Source organism: Phyllobates terribilis, unplaced genomic scaffold (genome assembly GCF_046119375.1).
Source record: "Phyllobates terribilis strain yellow unplaced genomic scaffold, ASM4611937v1 Scaffold_7__3_contigs__length_470593459, whole genome shotgun sequence".
In the NCBI taxonomy this organism is placed as follows: domain Eukaryota; kingdom Metazoa; phylum Chordata; class Amphibia; order Anura; family Dendrobatidae; genus Phyllobates; species Phyllobates terribilis.
Window position 1 is genome coordinate 158,580,657 of NW_027362767.1, and position 14,618 is coordinate 158,595,274.

The window sequence follows — 14,618 nt, forward strand, 5'->3', positions numbered from 1 at the left end:
GGTCTGTCGCTCTCTAGTCGCTGTCTATGTGTAGTGCCCGGTCTGTCGCTCTCTAGTCGCTGTCTATGTGTAGTGTGGGGTCTGTCGCTCTCTAGTCGCTGTCTATGTCTAGTGCCCGGTCTGTCGCTCTCTAGTTGCTGTCTATGTGTAGTGCCCGGTCTGTCGCTCTCTAGTTGCTGTCTATGTGTAGTGCCCGGTCTGTCGCACTCTAGTCGCTGTCTATGTGTAGTGCCCGGTCTGTCGCACTCTAGTCGCTGTCTATGTGTAGTGCCCGGTCTGTCGCTCTCTAGTCGCTGTCTATGTGTAGTGCCCGGTCTGTCGCTCTCTAGTCGCTGTCTATATGTAGTGCCCGGTCTGTCGCTCTCTAGTCGCTGTCTATGTGTAGTGCCCGGTCTGTCGCTCTCTAGTCGCTGTCTATGTGTAGTGCCCGGTCTGCCGCTCTCTAGTTGCTGTCTATGTGTAGTGCCCGGTCTGTCGCTCTCTAGTTGCTGTCTATGTGTAGTGCCCGGTCTGTCGCACTCTAGTCGCTGTCTATGTGTAGTGCCCGGTCTGTCGCTCTCTAGTTGCTGTCTATGTGTAGTGCCCGGTCTGTCGCTCTCTAGTCGCTGTCTATGTGTAGTGCCCGGTCTGTCGCTCTCTAGTCGCTGTCTATGTGTAGTGCCCGGTCTGTCGCTCTCTAGTCGCTGTCTATGTGTAGTGCCCGGTCTGTCGCTCTCTAGTCGCTGTCTATGTGTAGTGCCCGGTCTGTCGCTCTCTAGTCGCTGTCTATGTGTAGTGCCCGGTCTGTCGCTCTCTAGTTGCTGTCTATGTGTAGTGCCCGGTCTGTCGCTCTCTAGTCGCTGTCTATGTGTAGTGCCCGGTCTGTCGCTCTCTAGTCGCTGTCTATGTGTAGTGCCCGGTCTGTCGCTCTCTAGTCGCTGTCTATGTGTAATGTGGGGTCTGTCGCTCTCTAGTCGCTGTTTATGTGTAGTGTGGGGTCTGTCGCTCTCTAGTTGCTGTCTATGTGTAGTGCCCGGTCTGTCGCTCTCTAGTTGCTGTCTATGTGTAGTGCCCGGTCTGTTGCTCTCTAGTCGCTGTCTATGTGTAGTGCCCGGTCTGTCGCTCTCTAGTCGCTGTCTATGTGTAGTGCCCGGTCTGTCGCTCTCTAGTTGCTGTCTATGTGTAGTGCCCGGTCTGTCGCTCTCTAGTTGCTGTCTATGTGTAGTGCCCGGTCTGTCGCACTCTAGTCGCTGTCTATGTGTAGTGCCCGGTCTGTCGCTCTCTAGTCGCTGTCTATGTGTAGTGCCCGGTCTGTCGCTCTCTAGTCGCTGTCTATGTGTAGTGCCCGGTCTGTCGCTCTCTAGTCGCTGTCTATGTGTAGTGCCCGGTCTGTCGCTCTCTAGTCGCTGTCTATGTGTAGTGCCCGGTCTGTCGCTCTCTAGTCGCTGTCTATGTGTAGTGCCCGGTCTGTCGCTCTCTAGTCGCTGTCTATGTGTAGTGCCCGGTCTGTCGCTCTCTAGTCGCTGTCTATGTGTAGTGCCCGGTCTGTCGCTCTCTAGTCGCTGTCTATGTGTAGTGCCCGGTCTGTCGCTCTCTAGTTGCTGTCTATGTGTAGTGCCCGGTCTGTCGCTCTCTAGTCGCTGTCTATGTGTAGTGCCCGGTTTGTCGCACTCTAGTCGCTGTCTATGTGTAGTGCCCGGTCTGTCACTCTCTAATCGCTGTCTATGTGTAGTGCCCGGTCTGTCGCTCTCTAGTCGCTGTCTATGTGTAGTGCCCGGTCTGTCGCTCTCTAGTCGCTGTCTATGTGTAGTGCCCGGTCTGTCGCTCTCTAGTCACTGTCTATGTGTAGTGCCCGGTCTGTCGCTCTCTAGTCGCTGTCTATGTGTAGTGCCCGGTCTGTCGCTCTCTTGTCGCTGTCTATGTGTAGTGCCCGGTCTGTCGTTCTCTAGTTGCTGTCTATGTGTGGTGCCCGGTCTGTCGCTCTCTAGTTGCTGTCTATGTGTAGTGCCCGGTCTGTCGCTCTCTAGTCGCTGTCTATGTGTAGTGTGGGGTCTGTCGCTCTCTAGTTGCTGTCTATGTGTAGTGCCCGGTCTGTCGCTCTCTAGTCGCTGTCTATGTGTAGTGCCCGGTCTGTCGCTCTCTAGTCGCTGTCTATGTGTAGTGCCCGGTCTGTCGTTCTCTAGTTGCTGTCTATGTGTAGTGCCCGGTCTGTCGCTCTCTAGTTGCTGTCTATGTGTAGTGCCCGGTCTGTCGCTCTCTAGTCGCTGTCTATGTGTAGTGTGGGGTCTGTCGCTCTCTAGTTGCTGTCTATGTGTAGTGCCCGGTCTGTCGCTCTCTAGTCGCTGTCTATGTGTAGTGCCCGGTCTGTCGCTCTCTAGTCGCTGTCTATGTGTAATGTGGGGTCTGTCGCTCTCTAGTCGCTGTTTATGTGTAGTGTGGGGTCTGTCGCTCTCTAGTTGCTGTCTATGTGTAGTGCCCGGTCTGTTGCTCTCTAGTCGCTGTCTATGTGTAGTGCCCGGTCTGTCGCTCTCTAGTCGCTGTCTATGTGTAGTGCCCGGTCTGTCGCTCTCTAGTTGCTGTCTATGTGTAGTGCCCGGTCTGTCGCTCTCTAGTTGCTGTCTATGTGTAGTGCCCGGTCTGTCGCACTCTAGTCGCTGTCTATGTGTAGTGCCCGGTCTGTCGCTCTCTAGTCGCTGTCTATGTGTAGTGCCCGGTCTGTCGCTCTCTAGTCGCTGTCTATGTGTAGTGCCCGGTCTGTCGCTCTCTAGTCGCTGTCTATGTGTAGTGCCCGGTCTGTCGCTCTCTAGTCGCTGTCTATGTGTAGTGCCCGGTCTGTCGCTCTCTAGTCGCTGTCTATGTGTAGTGCCCGGTCTGTCGCTCTCTAGTCGCTGTCTATGTGTAGTGCCCGGTCTGTCGCTCTCTAGTCGCTGTCTATGTGTAGTGCCCGGTCTGTCGCTCTCTAGTCGCTGTCTATGTGTAGTGCCCGGTCTGTCGCTCTCTAGTTGCTGTCTATGTGTAGTGCCCGGTCTGTCGCTCTCTAGTTGCTGTCTATGTGTAGTGCCCGGTTTGTCGCACTCTAGTCGCTGTCTATGTGTAGTGCCCGGTCTGTCACTCTCTAATCGCTGTCTATGTGTAGTGCCCGGTCTGTCGCTCTCTAGTCGCTGTCTATGTGTAGTGCCCGGTCTGTCGCTCTCTAGTCGCTGTCTATGTGTAGTGCCCGGTCTGTCGCTCTCTAGTCACTGTCTATGTGTAGTGCCCGGTCTGTCGCTCTCTAGTCGCTGTCTATGTGTAGTGCCCGGTCTGTCGCTCTCTAGTCGCTGTCTATGTGTAGTGCCCGGTCTGTCGTTCTCTAGTTGCTGTCTATGTGTGGTGCCCGGTCTGTCGCTCTCTAGTTGCTGTCTATGTGTAGTGCCCGGTCTGTCGCTCTCTAGTCGCTGTCTATGTGTAGTGTGGGGTCTGTCGCTCTCTAGTTGCTGTCTATGTGTAGTGCCCGGTCTGTCGCTCTCTAGTCGCTGTCTATGTGTAGTGCCCGGTCTGTCGCTCTCTAGTCGCTGTCTATGTGTAGTGCCCGGTCTGTCGTTCTCTAGTTGCTGTCTATGTGTAGTGCCCGGTCTGTCGCTCTCTAGTTGCTGTCTATGTGTAGTGCCCGGTCTGTCGCTCTCTAGTCGCTGTCTATGTGTAGTGTGGGGTCTGTCGCTCTCTAGTTGCTGTCTATTTGTAGTGCCCGGTCTGTCGCTCTCTAGTCGCTGTCTATGTGTAGTGCCCGGTCTGTCGCTCTCTAGTTGCTGTCTATGTGTAGTGCCCGGTCTGTCGCTCTCTAGTTGCTGTCTATGTGTAGTGCCCGGTCTGTCGCACTCTAGTCGCTGTCTATGTGTAGTGCCCGGTCTGTCGCTCTCTAGTCGCTGTCTATGTGTAGTGCCCGGTCTGTCGCTCTCTAGTCGCTGTCTATGTGTAGTGCCCGGTCTGTCGCTCTCTAGTCGCTGTCTATGTGTAGTGCCCGGTCTGTCGCTCTCTAGTCGCTGTCTATGTGTAGTGCCCGGTCTGTCGCTCTCTAGTCGCTGTCTATGTGTAGTGCCCGGTCTGTCGCTCTCTAGTCGCTGTCTATGTGTAGTGCCCGGTCTGTCGCTCTCTAGTCGCTGTCTATGTGTAGTGCCCGGTCTGTCGCTCTCTAGTCGCTGTCTATGTGTAGTGCCCGGTCTGTCGCTCTCTAGTCGCTGTCTATGTGTAGTGCCCGGTCTGTCGCTCTCTAGTCGCTGTCTATGTGTAGTGTGGGGTCTGTCGCTCTCTAGTCGCTGTCTATGTGTAGTGTGGGGTCTGTCGCTCTCTAGTTGCTGTCTATGTGTAGTGCCCGGTCTGTCGCTCTCTAGTTGCTGTCTATGTGTAGTGCCCGGTCTGTCGCTCTCTAGTCGCTGTCTATGTGTAGTGCCCGGTCTGTCGCTCTCTAGTCGCTGTCTATGTGTAGTGCCCGGTCTGTCGCTCTCTAGTTGCTGTCTATGTGTAGTGCCCGGTCTGTCGCTCTCTAGTCGCTGTCTATGTGTAGTGCCCGGTCTGTCGCTCTCTAGTCGCTGTCTATGTGTAGTGCCCGGTCTGTCGCACTCTAGTCGCTGTCTATGTGTAGTGCCCGGTCTGTCGCTCTCTAGTCGCTGTCTATGTGTAGTGCCCGGTCTGTCGCTCTCTAGTCGCTGTCTATGTGTAGTGCCCGGTCTGTCGCTCTCTAGTCGCTGTCTATGTGTAGTGCCCGGTCTGTCGCTCTCTAGTCGCTGTCTATGTGTAGTGCCCGGTCTGTCGCTCTCTAGTCGCTGTCTATGTGCAGTGCCCGGTCTGTCGCTCTCTAGTTGCTGTCTATGTGTAGTGCCCGGTCTGTCGCTCTCTAGTCGCTGTCTATGTGTAGTGCCCGGTCTGTCGCTCTCTAGTCGCTGTCTATGTGTAGTGTGGGGTCTGTCGCTCTCTAGTCGCTGTCTATGTGTAGTGTGGTGTCTGTCGCTCTCTAGTTGCTGTCTATGTGTAGTGCCCGGTCTGTCGCTCTCTAGTTGCTGTCTATGTGTACTGCCCGGTCTGTCGCTCTCTATTCGCTGTCTATGTGTAGTGCCCGGTCTGTCGCTCTCTAGTTGCTGTCTATGTGTAGTGCCCGGTCTGTCGCTCTCTAGTTGCTGTCTATGTGTAGTGCCCGGTCTGTCGCTCTCTAGTCGCTGTCTATGTGTAGTGCCCGGTCTGTCGCACTCTAGTCGCTGTCTATGTGTAGTGCCCGGTCTGTCGCACTCTAGTCGCTGTCTATGTGTAGTGCCCGGTCTGTCGCTCTCTAGTCGCTGTCTGTGTAGTGCCCGGTCTGTCGCTCTCTAGTCGCTGTCTATGTGTAGTGCCCGGTCTGTCGCTCTCTAGTCGCTGTCTATGTGTAGTGCCCGGTCTGTCGCTCTCTAGTCGCTGTCTATGTGTAGTGCCCGGTCTGTCGCTCTCTAGTTGCTGTCTATGTGTAGTGCCCGGTCTGTCGCTCTCTAGTTGCTGTCTATGTGTAGTGCCCGGTCTGTCGCACTCTAGTCGCTGTCTATGTGTAGTGCCCGGTCTGTCGCTCTCTAGTCGCTGTCTATGTGTAGTGCCCGGTCTGTCGCTCTCTAGTCGCTGTCTATGTGTAGTGCCTGGTCTGTCGCTCTCTAGTCTCTGTCTATGTGTAGTGCCCGGTCTGTCGCTCTCTAGTCGCTGTCTATGTGTAGTGCCCGGTCTGTCGCTCTCTAGTCGCTGTCTATGTGTAGTGCCCGGTCTGTCGCTCTCTAGTTGCTGTCTATGTGTAGTGCCCGGTCTGTCGCTCTCTAGTCGCTGTCTATGTGTAGTGCCCGGTCTGTCGCACTCTAGTCGCTGTCTATGTGTAGTGCCCGGTCTGTCGCTCTCTAGTCGCTGTCTATGTGTAGTGCCCGGTCTGTCGCTCTCTAGTCGCTGTCTATGTGTAGTGCCCGGTCTGTCGCTCTCTAGTCGCTGTCTATGTGTAGTGCCCGGTCTGTCGCTCTCTAGTCGCTGTCTATGTGTAGTGCCCGGTCTGTCGCTCTCTAGTCGCTGTCTATGTGTAGTGCCCGGTCTGTCGCTCTCTAGTCGCTGTCTATGTGTAGTGCCCGGTCTGTCGCTCTCTAGTCGCTGTCTATGTGTAGTGCCCGGTCTGTCGCTCTCTAGTTGCTGTCTATGTGTAGTGCCCGGTCTGTCGCTCTCTAGTCGCTGTCTATGTGTAGTGTGGGGTCTGTCGCTCTCTAGTCGCTGTCTATGTGTAGTGCCCGGTCTGTCGCTCTCTAGTTGCTGTCTATGTGTAGTGCCCGTTCTGTCGCTCTCTAGTCGCTGTCTATGTGTAGTGTGGGGTCTGTCGCTCTCTAGTCGCTGTCTATGTGTAGTGCCCGGTCTGTCGCTCTCTAGTTGCTGTCTATGTGTAGTGCCCGGTCTGTCGCTCTCTAGTTGCTGTCTATGTGTAGTGCCCGGTCTGTTGCTCTCTAGTCGCTGTCTATGTGTAGTGCCCGGTCTGTCGCTCTCTAGTCGCTGTCTATGTGTAGTGCCCGGTCTGTCGCTCTCTAGTTGCTGTCTATGTGTAGTGCCCGGTCTGTCGCTCTCTAGTTGCTGTCTATGTGTAGTGCCCGGTCTGTCGCACTCTAGTCGCTGTCTATGTGTAGTGCCCGGTCTGTCGCTCTCTAGTCGCTGTCTATGTGTAGTGCCCGGTCTGTCGCTCTCTAGTCGCTGTCTATGTGTAGTGCCCGGTCTGTCGCTCTCTAGTCGCTGTCTATGTGTAGTGCCCGGTCTGTCGCTCTCTAGTCGCTGTCTATGTGTAGTGCCCGGTCTGTCGCTCTCTAGTCGCTGTCTATGTGTAGTGCCCGGTCTGTCGCTCTCTAGTCGCTGTCTATGTGTAGTGCCCGGTCTGTCGCTCTCTAGTCGCTGTCTATGTGTAGTGCCCGGTCTGTCGCTCTCTAGTCGCTGTCTATGTGTAGTGCCCGGTCTGTCGCTCTCTAGTCGCTGTCTATGTGTAGTGCCCGGTCTGTCGCTCTCTAGTCGCTGTCTATGTGTAGTGCCCGGTCTGTCGCTCTCTAGTCGCTGTCTATGTGTAGTGCCCGGTCTGTCGCTCTCTAGTTGCTGTCTATGTGTAGTGCCCGGTCTGTCGCTCTCTAGTCGCTGTCTATGTGTAGTGTGGGGTCTGTCGCTCTCTAGTCGCTGTCTATGTGTAGTGTGGGGTCTGTCGCTCTCTAGTCGCTGTCTATGTGTAGTGTGGGGTCTGTCGCTCTCTAGTGGCTGTCTATGTGTAGTGCCCGGTCTGTCGCTCTCTAGTGGCTGTCTATGTGTAGTGCCCGGTCTGTCGCTCTCTAGTCGCTGTCTATGTGTAGTGCCCGGTCTGTCGCTCTCTAGTTGCTGTCTATGAGTAGTGCCCGGTCTGTCGCTCTCTAGTTGCTGTCTATGTGTAGTGCCCGGTCTGTCGCACTCTAGTCGCTGTCTATGTGTAGTTCCCGGTCTGTCGCTCTCTAGTCGCTGTCTATGTGTAGTGCCCGGGCTGTCGCTCTCTAGTCGCTGTCTATGTGTAGTGCCCGGTCTGTCGCTCTCTAGTCGCTGTCTATGTGTAGTGCCCGGTCTGTCGCTCTCTAGTTGCTGTCTATGTGTAGTGCCCGTTCTGTCGCACTCTAGTCGCTGTCTATGTGTAGTGCCCGGTCTGTTGCTCTCTAGTCGCTGTCTATGTGTAGTGCCCGGTCTGTTGCTCTCTAGTCGCTGTCTATGTGTAGTGCCCGGTCTGTCGCTCTCTAGTCGCTGTCTATGTGTAGTGTCCGGTCTGTCGCTCTCTAGTCGCTGTCTATGTGTAGTGCCCGGTCTGTCGCTCTCTAGTCGCTGTCTATGTGTAGTGCCCGGTCTGTCGCTCTCTCGTCGCTGTCTATGTGTAGTGCCCGGTCTGTCGCTCTCTAGTTGCTGTCTATGTGTAGTGCCCGGTCTGTCGCTCTGTAGTTGCTGTCTATGTGTAGTGCCCGGTCTGTCGCACTCTAGTCGCTGTCTATGTGTAGTGTGGGGTCTGTCGCTCTCTAGTCGCTGTCTGTGTGTAGTGTGGGGTCTGTCGCTCTCTAGTCGCTGTCTATGTGTAGTGCCCGGTCTGTCGCTCTCTAGTCGCTGTCTATGTGTAGTGCCCGGTCTGTCGCTCTCTAGTCGCTGTCTATGTGTAGTGCCCGGTCTGTCGCTCTCTAGTCGCTGTCTGTGTAGTGGCCGGTCTGTCGCTCTCTAGTCGCTGTCTATGTGTAGTGCCCGGTCTGTCGCTCTCTAGTCGCTGTCTATGTGTAGTGCCCGGTCTGTCGCTCTCTAGTCGCTGTCTATATGTAGTGCCCGGTCTGTCGCTCTCTAGTTGCTGTCTATGTGTAGTGCCCGGTCTGTCGCTCTCTAGTCGCTGTCTATGTGTAGTGCCCGGTCTGTCGCTCTCTAGTCGCTGTCTATGTGTAGTGCCCGGTCTGTCGCTCTCTAGTTGCTGTCTATGTGTAGTGCCCGGTCTGTCGCACTCTAGTCGCTGTCTATGTGTAGTGCTCGGTCTGTCGCTCTCTAGTCGCTGTCTATGTGTAGTGCCCGGTCTGTCGCTCTCTAGTCGCTGTCTATGTGTAGTGCCCGGTCTGTCGCTCTCTAGTCGCTGTCTATGTGTAGTGCCCGGTCTGTCGCTCTCTATTCGCTGTCTATGTGTAGTGCCCGGTCTGTCGCTCTCTAGTCGCTGTCTATGTGTAGTGCCCGGTATGTCGCTCTCTAGTTCTTGTCTATGTGTAGTGCCCGGTCTGTCGCTCTCTAGTTGCTGTCTATGTGTAGTGCCCGGTCTGTTGCTCTCTAGTCGCTGTGTATGTGTAGTGCCCGGTCTTTCGCTCTCTAGTCGCTGTCTATGTGTAGTGCCCGGTCTGTCGCTCTCTAGTTGCTGTCTATGTGTAGTGCCCGGTCTTTCGCTCTCTAGTCGCTGTCTATGTGTAGTGCCCGGTCTGTCGCTCTCTAGTTGCTGTCTATGTGTAGTGCCCGGTCTGTCGCACTCTAGTCGCTGTCTATGTGTAGTGCCCGGTATGTCGCTCTCTAGTTGTTGTCTATGTGTAGTGCCCGGTCTGTCGCACTCTAGTCGCTGTCTATGTGTAGTGCCCGGTCTGTCGCTCTCTAGTTGCTGTCTATGTGTAGTGCCCGGTCTTTCGCTCTCTAGTCGCTGTCTATGTGTAGTGCCCGGTCTGTCGCTCTCTAGTCGCTGTCTATGTGTAGTGCCCGGTCTGTCGCTCTCTAGTCGCTGTCTATGTGTAGTGCCTGGTTTGTCGCTCTCTAGTCGCTGTCTATGTGTAGTGCCCGGTCTGTCGCTCTCTAGTCGCTGTCTATGTGTAGTGCCCGGTCTGTCGCTCTCTAGTTGTTGTCTATGTGTAGTGCCCGGTCTGTCGCTCTCTAGTTGCTGTCTATGTGTAGTGCCCGGTCTGTTGCTCTCTAGTCGCTGTGTATGTGTAGTGCCCGGTCTGTCGCTCTCTAGTCGCTGTCTATGTGTAGTGCCCGGTCTGTCGCTCTCTAGTTGCTGTCTATGTGTAGTGCCCGGTCTTTCGCTCTCTAGTCGCTGTCTATGTGTAGTGCCCGGTCTGTCGCTCTCTAGTCGCTGTCTATGTGTAGTGCCCGGTCTGTCGCACTCTAGTCGCTGTCTATGTGTAGTGCCCGGTATGTCGCTCTCTAGTTTTTGTCTATGTGTAGTGCCCGGTCTTTCGCTCTCTAGTCGCTGTCTATGTGTAGTGCCCGGTCTGTCGCTCTCTAGTTGCTGTCTATGTGTAGTGCCTGGTCTTTCGCTCTCTAGTCGCTGTCTATGTGTAGTGCCCGGTCTGTCGCTCTCTAGTCGCTGTCTATGTGTAGTGCCCGGTCCGTCGCACTCTAGTCGCTGTCTATGTGTAGTGCCCGGTATGTCGCTCTCTAGTTGTTGTCTATGTGTAGTGCCCGGTCTGTCGCACTCTAGTCGCTGTCTATGTGTAGTGCCCGGTCTGTCGCTCTCTAGTTGCTGTCTATGTGTAGTGCCCGGTCTTTCGCTCTCTAGTCGCTGTCTATGTGTAGTGCCCGGTCTGTCGCTCTCTAGTCGCTGTCTATGTGTAGTGCCCGGTCTGTCGCTCTCTAGTCGCTGTCTATGTGTAGTGCCTGGTCTGTCGCTCTCTAGTCGCTGTCTATGTGTAGTGTGGGGTCTGTCGCTCTCTAGTCGCTGTCTGTGTGTAGTGTGGGGTCTGTCGCTCTCTAGTCGCTGTCTATGTGTAGTGCCCGGTCTGTCGCTCTCTAGTCGCTGTCTATGTGTAGTGCCCGGTCTGTCGCTCTCTAGTCGCTGTCTATGTGTAGTGCCCGGTCTGTCGCTCTCTAGTCGCTGTCTGTGTAGTGGCCGGTCTGTCGCTCTCTAGTCGCTGTCTATGTGTAGTGCCCGGTCTGTCGCTCTCTAGTCGCTGTCTATGTGTAGTGCCCGGTCTGTCGCTCTCTAGTCGCTGTCTATGTGTAGTGCCCGGTCTGTCGCTCTCTAGTCGCTGTCTATGTGTAGTGCCCGGTCTGTCGCTTTCTAGTTGCTGTCTATGTGTAGTGCCCGGTCTGTCGCTCTCTAGTCGCTGTCTATGTGTAGTGCCCGGTCTGTCGCTCTCTAGTCGCTGTCTATGTGTAGTGCCCGGTCTGTCGCTCTCTAGTTGCTGTCTATGTGTAGTGCCCGGTCTGTCGCACTCTAGTCGCTGTCTATGTGTAGTGCTCGGTCTGTCGCTCTCTAGTCGCTGTCTATGTGTAGTGCCCGGTCTGTCGCTCTCTAGTCGCTGTCTATGTGTAGTGCCCGGTCTGTCGCTCTCTAGTCGCTGTCTATGTGTAGTGCGCGGTCTGTCGCTCTCTAGTTGTTGTCTATGTGTAGTGCCCGGTCTGTCGCTCTCTAGTTGCTGTCTATGTGTAGTGCCCGGTCTGTCGCTCTCTAGTCGCTGTGTATGTGTAGTGCCCGGTCTGTCGCTCTCTAGTCGCTGTCTATGTGTAGTGCCCGGTCTGTCGCTCTCTAGTTGCTGTCTATGTGTAGTGCCCGGTCTTTCGCTCTCTAGTCGCTGTCTATGTGTAGTGCCCGGTCTGTCGCTCTCTAGTCGCTGTCTATGTGTAGTGCCCGGTCTGTCGCACTCTAGTCGCTGTCTATGTGTAGTGCCCGGTATGTCGCTCTCTAGTTTTTGTCTATGTGTAGTGCCCGGTCTTTCGCTCTCTAGTCGCTGTCTATGTGTAGTGCCCGGTCTGTCGCTCTCTAGTTGCTGTCTATGTGTAGTGCCTGGTCTTTCGCTCTCTAGTCGCTGTCTATGTGTAGTGCCCGGTCTGTCGCTCTCTAGTCGCTGTCTATGTGTAGTGCCCGGTCTGTCGCACTCTAGTCGCTGTCTATGTGTAGTGCCCGGTATGTCGCTCTCTAGTTGTTGTCTATGTGTAGTGCCCGGTCTGTCGCACTCTAGTCGCTGTCTATGTGTAGTGCCCGGTCTGTCGCTCTCTAGTTGCTGTCTATGTGTAGTGCCCGGTCTTTCGCTCTCTAGTCGCTGTCTATGTGTAGTGCCCGGTCTGTCGCTCTCTAGTCGCTGTCTATGTGTAGTGCCCGGTCTGTCGCTCTCTAGTCGCTGTCTATGTGTAGTGCCTGGTCTGTCGCTCTCTAGTCGCTGTCTATGTGTAGTGCCCGGTCTGTCGCTCTCTAGTCGCTGTCTATGTGTAGTGCCTGGTCTGTCGCTCTCTAGTCGCTGTCTATGTGTAGTGCCCGGTCTGTCGCTCTCTAGTCGCTGTCTATGTGTAGTGCCCGGTCTGTCGCTCTCTAGTCGCTGTCTATGTGTAGTGCCCGGTCTGTCGCTCTCTAGTCGCTGTCTATGTGTAGTGCCCGGTCTGTCGCTCTCTAGTTGCTGTCTATGTGTAGTGCCCGGTCTGTCGCACTCTAGTCGCTGTCTATGTGTAGTGCTCGGTCTGTCGCTCTCTAGTCGCTGTCTATGTGTAGTGCCCGGTCTGTCGCTCTCTAGTCGCTGTCTATGTGTAGTGCCCGGTCTGTCGCTCTCTAGTCGCTGTCTATGTGTAGTGCCCGGTCTGTCGCTCTCTAGTCGCTGTCTATGTGTAGTGCCCGGTCTGTCGCTCTCTAGTCGCTGTCTATGTGTAGTGCCCGGTATGTCGCTCTCTAGTTGTTGTCTATGTGTAGTGCCCGGTCTGTCGCTCTCTAGTTGCTGTCTATGTGTAGTGCCCGGTCTGTTGCTCTCTAGTCGCTGTGTATGTGTAGTGCCCGGTCTTTCGCTCTCTAGTCGCTGTCTATGTGTAGTGCCCGGTCTGTCGCTCTCTAGTTGCTGTCTATGTGTAGTGCCCGGTCTTTCGCTCTCTAGTCGCTGTCTATGTGTAGTGCCCGGTCTGTCGCTCTCTAGTTGCTGTCTATGTGTAGTGCCCGGTCTGTCGCACTCTAGTCGCTGTCTATGTGTAGTGCCCGGTATGTCGCTCTCTAGTTGTTGTCTATGTGTAGTGCCCGGTCTGTCGCACTCTAGTCGCTGTCTATGTGTAGTGCCCGGTCTGTCGCTCTCTAGTTGCTGTCTATGTGTAGTGCCCGGTCTTTCGCTCTCTAGTCGCTGTCTATGTGTAGTGCCCGGTCTGTCGCTCTCTAGTCGCTGTCTATGTGTAGTGCCCGGTCTGTCGCTCTCTAGTCGCTGTCTATGTGTAGTGCCCGGTCTGTCGCTCTCTAGTCGCTGTCTATGTGTAGTGCCTGGTCTGTCGCTCTCTAGTCGCTGTCTATGTGTAGTGCCCGGTCTGTCGCTCTCTAGTCGCTGTCTATGTGTAGTGCCCGGTCTGTCGCTCTCTAGTTGTTGTCTATGTGTAGTGCCCGGTCTGTTGCTCTCTAGTTGCTGTCTATGTGTAGTGCCCGGTCTGTTGCTCTCTAGTCGCTGTGTATGTGTAGTGCCCGGTCTGTCGCTCTCTAGTCGCTGTCTATGTGTAGTGCCCGGTCTGTCGCTCTCTAGTTGCTGTCTATGTGTAGTGCCCGGTCTTTCGCTCTCTAGTCGCTGTCTATGTGTAGTGCCCGGTCTGTCGCTCTCTAGTCGCTGTCTATGTGTAGTGCCCGGTCTGTCGCACTCTAGTCGCTGTCTATGTGTAGTGCCTGGTCTGTCGCTCTCTAGTCGCTGTCTATGTGTAGTGCCCGGTCTGTCGCTCTCTAGTTGCTGTCTATGTGTGGTGCCCGGTCTGTCGCTCTCTAGTCGCTGTCTATGTGTAGTGCCCGGTCTGTCGCTCTCTAGTCGCTGTCTATGTGTAGTGCGTGCTGATAGTTGATAATGCCACAGGTGGGATTGCAGTTTGTTCCCAGCCTCTCTTGATGCCCCTCCCCAGTAGAGGCGGTGGAGGGAGCGGTGGCAGCAGGAGGCTGAGTGTTTAGCATCACACATATGAGGGTGAGAGGGAGGGGAGGTATATATAGTCAGAGCGCACTGTAGGGTGTCAGTGTAACCTGCACACATTGCAGGCTGTGTCCAGTGCGGAGCCCAGAGCCAGCAGCCCATGCACCTCTGTATAAGGCTGAACTGCTGCACTAAAGCCTCCTCCTCTGCACAGGAGACCGGGATTTTAATTTATCTTTTTTTTCTGGTGTTCGCCTTCCAAATCCCAAGCAAAACCCTCAAAGATGCCCAACTTCTCAGGAAACTGGAAAATGAAACATTCTGAGAATTTCGAGGAGATGTTGAAAGCTTTGAGTAAGTGCGAATGAATGGGGTGACGGGTGACGGGAACGCTGAAATCTAGCGGACGGGGGAATAAAGCTGGATGAGGAGAGGGAAGATGGGGCGGATTTATTAAGGTCCGGTATAAAATACGCGGATTATTATAGTCGCTTTCTAGTATGCAGATGTCATGCGTCATCTGAACATATGTGTAAAGGGTTAAGAGATCAGATGTCGGCCTAATACACAGGTATTGTGGCTTAATAAATGCAATCTGGTGTAATAGGAAGATATCAGGGGTTAATGAATTATTCTGATCGCAATATCTCAGAGGGTTAAAAGACGAGATTTAATCATCACACACATTTTAAGGCTTCATAGAGCTGGGTTGGAGGGGGTTAATAAAGGCGATCTGATTATTAATGCACTGATGCCTGCGTTTAATAGATGAGATGTGATCCTAATATATAAATATAAAGGGTTAATAGATGAGATATGATCTTAATATATAGAGGGTTAATAGATGAGATATGATCCTAATATATAAAGGGTTAATAGATGAGATATGATCCTAAAATATAAAGGGTTAATAGATGAGATGTGATCCTAATATGTAAAGGGTTAATAGATGATATGATCCTAATATATAAAGGGTTAATAGATGAGATATGATCCTAATATATAAAGGGTTAATAGATGAGATGTGATCCTAATATGTAAAGGGTTAATAGATGAGATGTGATCCTAATATGTAAAGGGTTAATAGATGATATGATCCTAATATATAAAGGGTTAATAGATGAGATATGATCCTAATATATAAAGGGTTAATAGATGAGATATGATCCTAATATATAAAGGGTTAATAGATGAGATATGATCCTAATATATAAAGGGTTAATAGATGAGATATGATCCTAATATATACGTATGAAGGGTTAATGAGGTGTGATCCTAATATGTAAATCTAAAAGGTTAATAAATTAGATGTGACCCTAATACGTA

The 14,618-nt window shown here is 53.5% G+C and overlaps 1 protein-coding gene across 1 annotated transcript in view; it reads left to right on the top strand.

Annotated features, from left to right (window-relative positions):
- The first annotated feature begins 13,304 nt into the window (after nucleotides 1-13,304).
- The window catches only part of CRABP2 (cellular retinoic acid binding protein 2), a 34,416-nt gene continuing 33,102 nt past the window's right edge, over nucleotides 13,305-14,618 (top strand). The window contains exon 1 of the mRNA XM_073639507.1: nucleotides 13,305-13,646. Within this exon, the coding sequence (XP_073495608.1) occupies nucleotides 13,577-13,646 (70 nt within the window). The 5' untranslated portion in view covers nucleotides 13,305-13,576. The remainder of the gene's footprint in view (nucleotides 13,647-14,618) is intronic.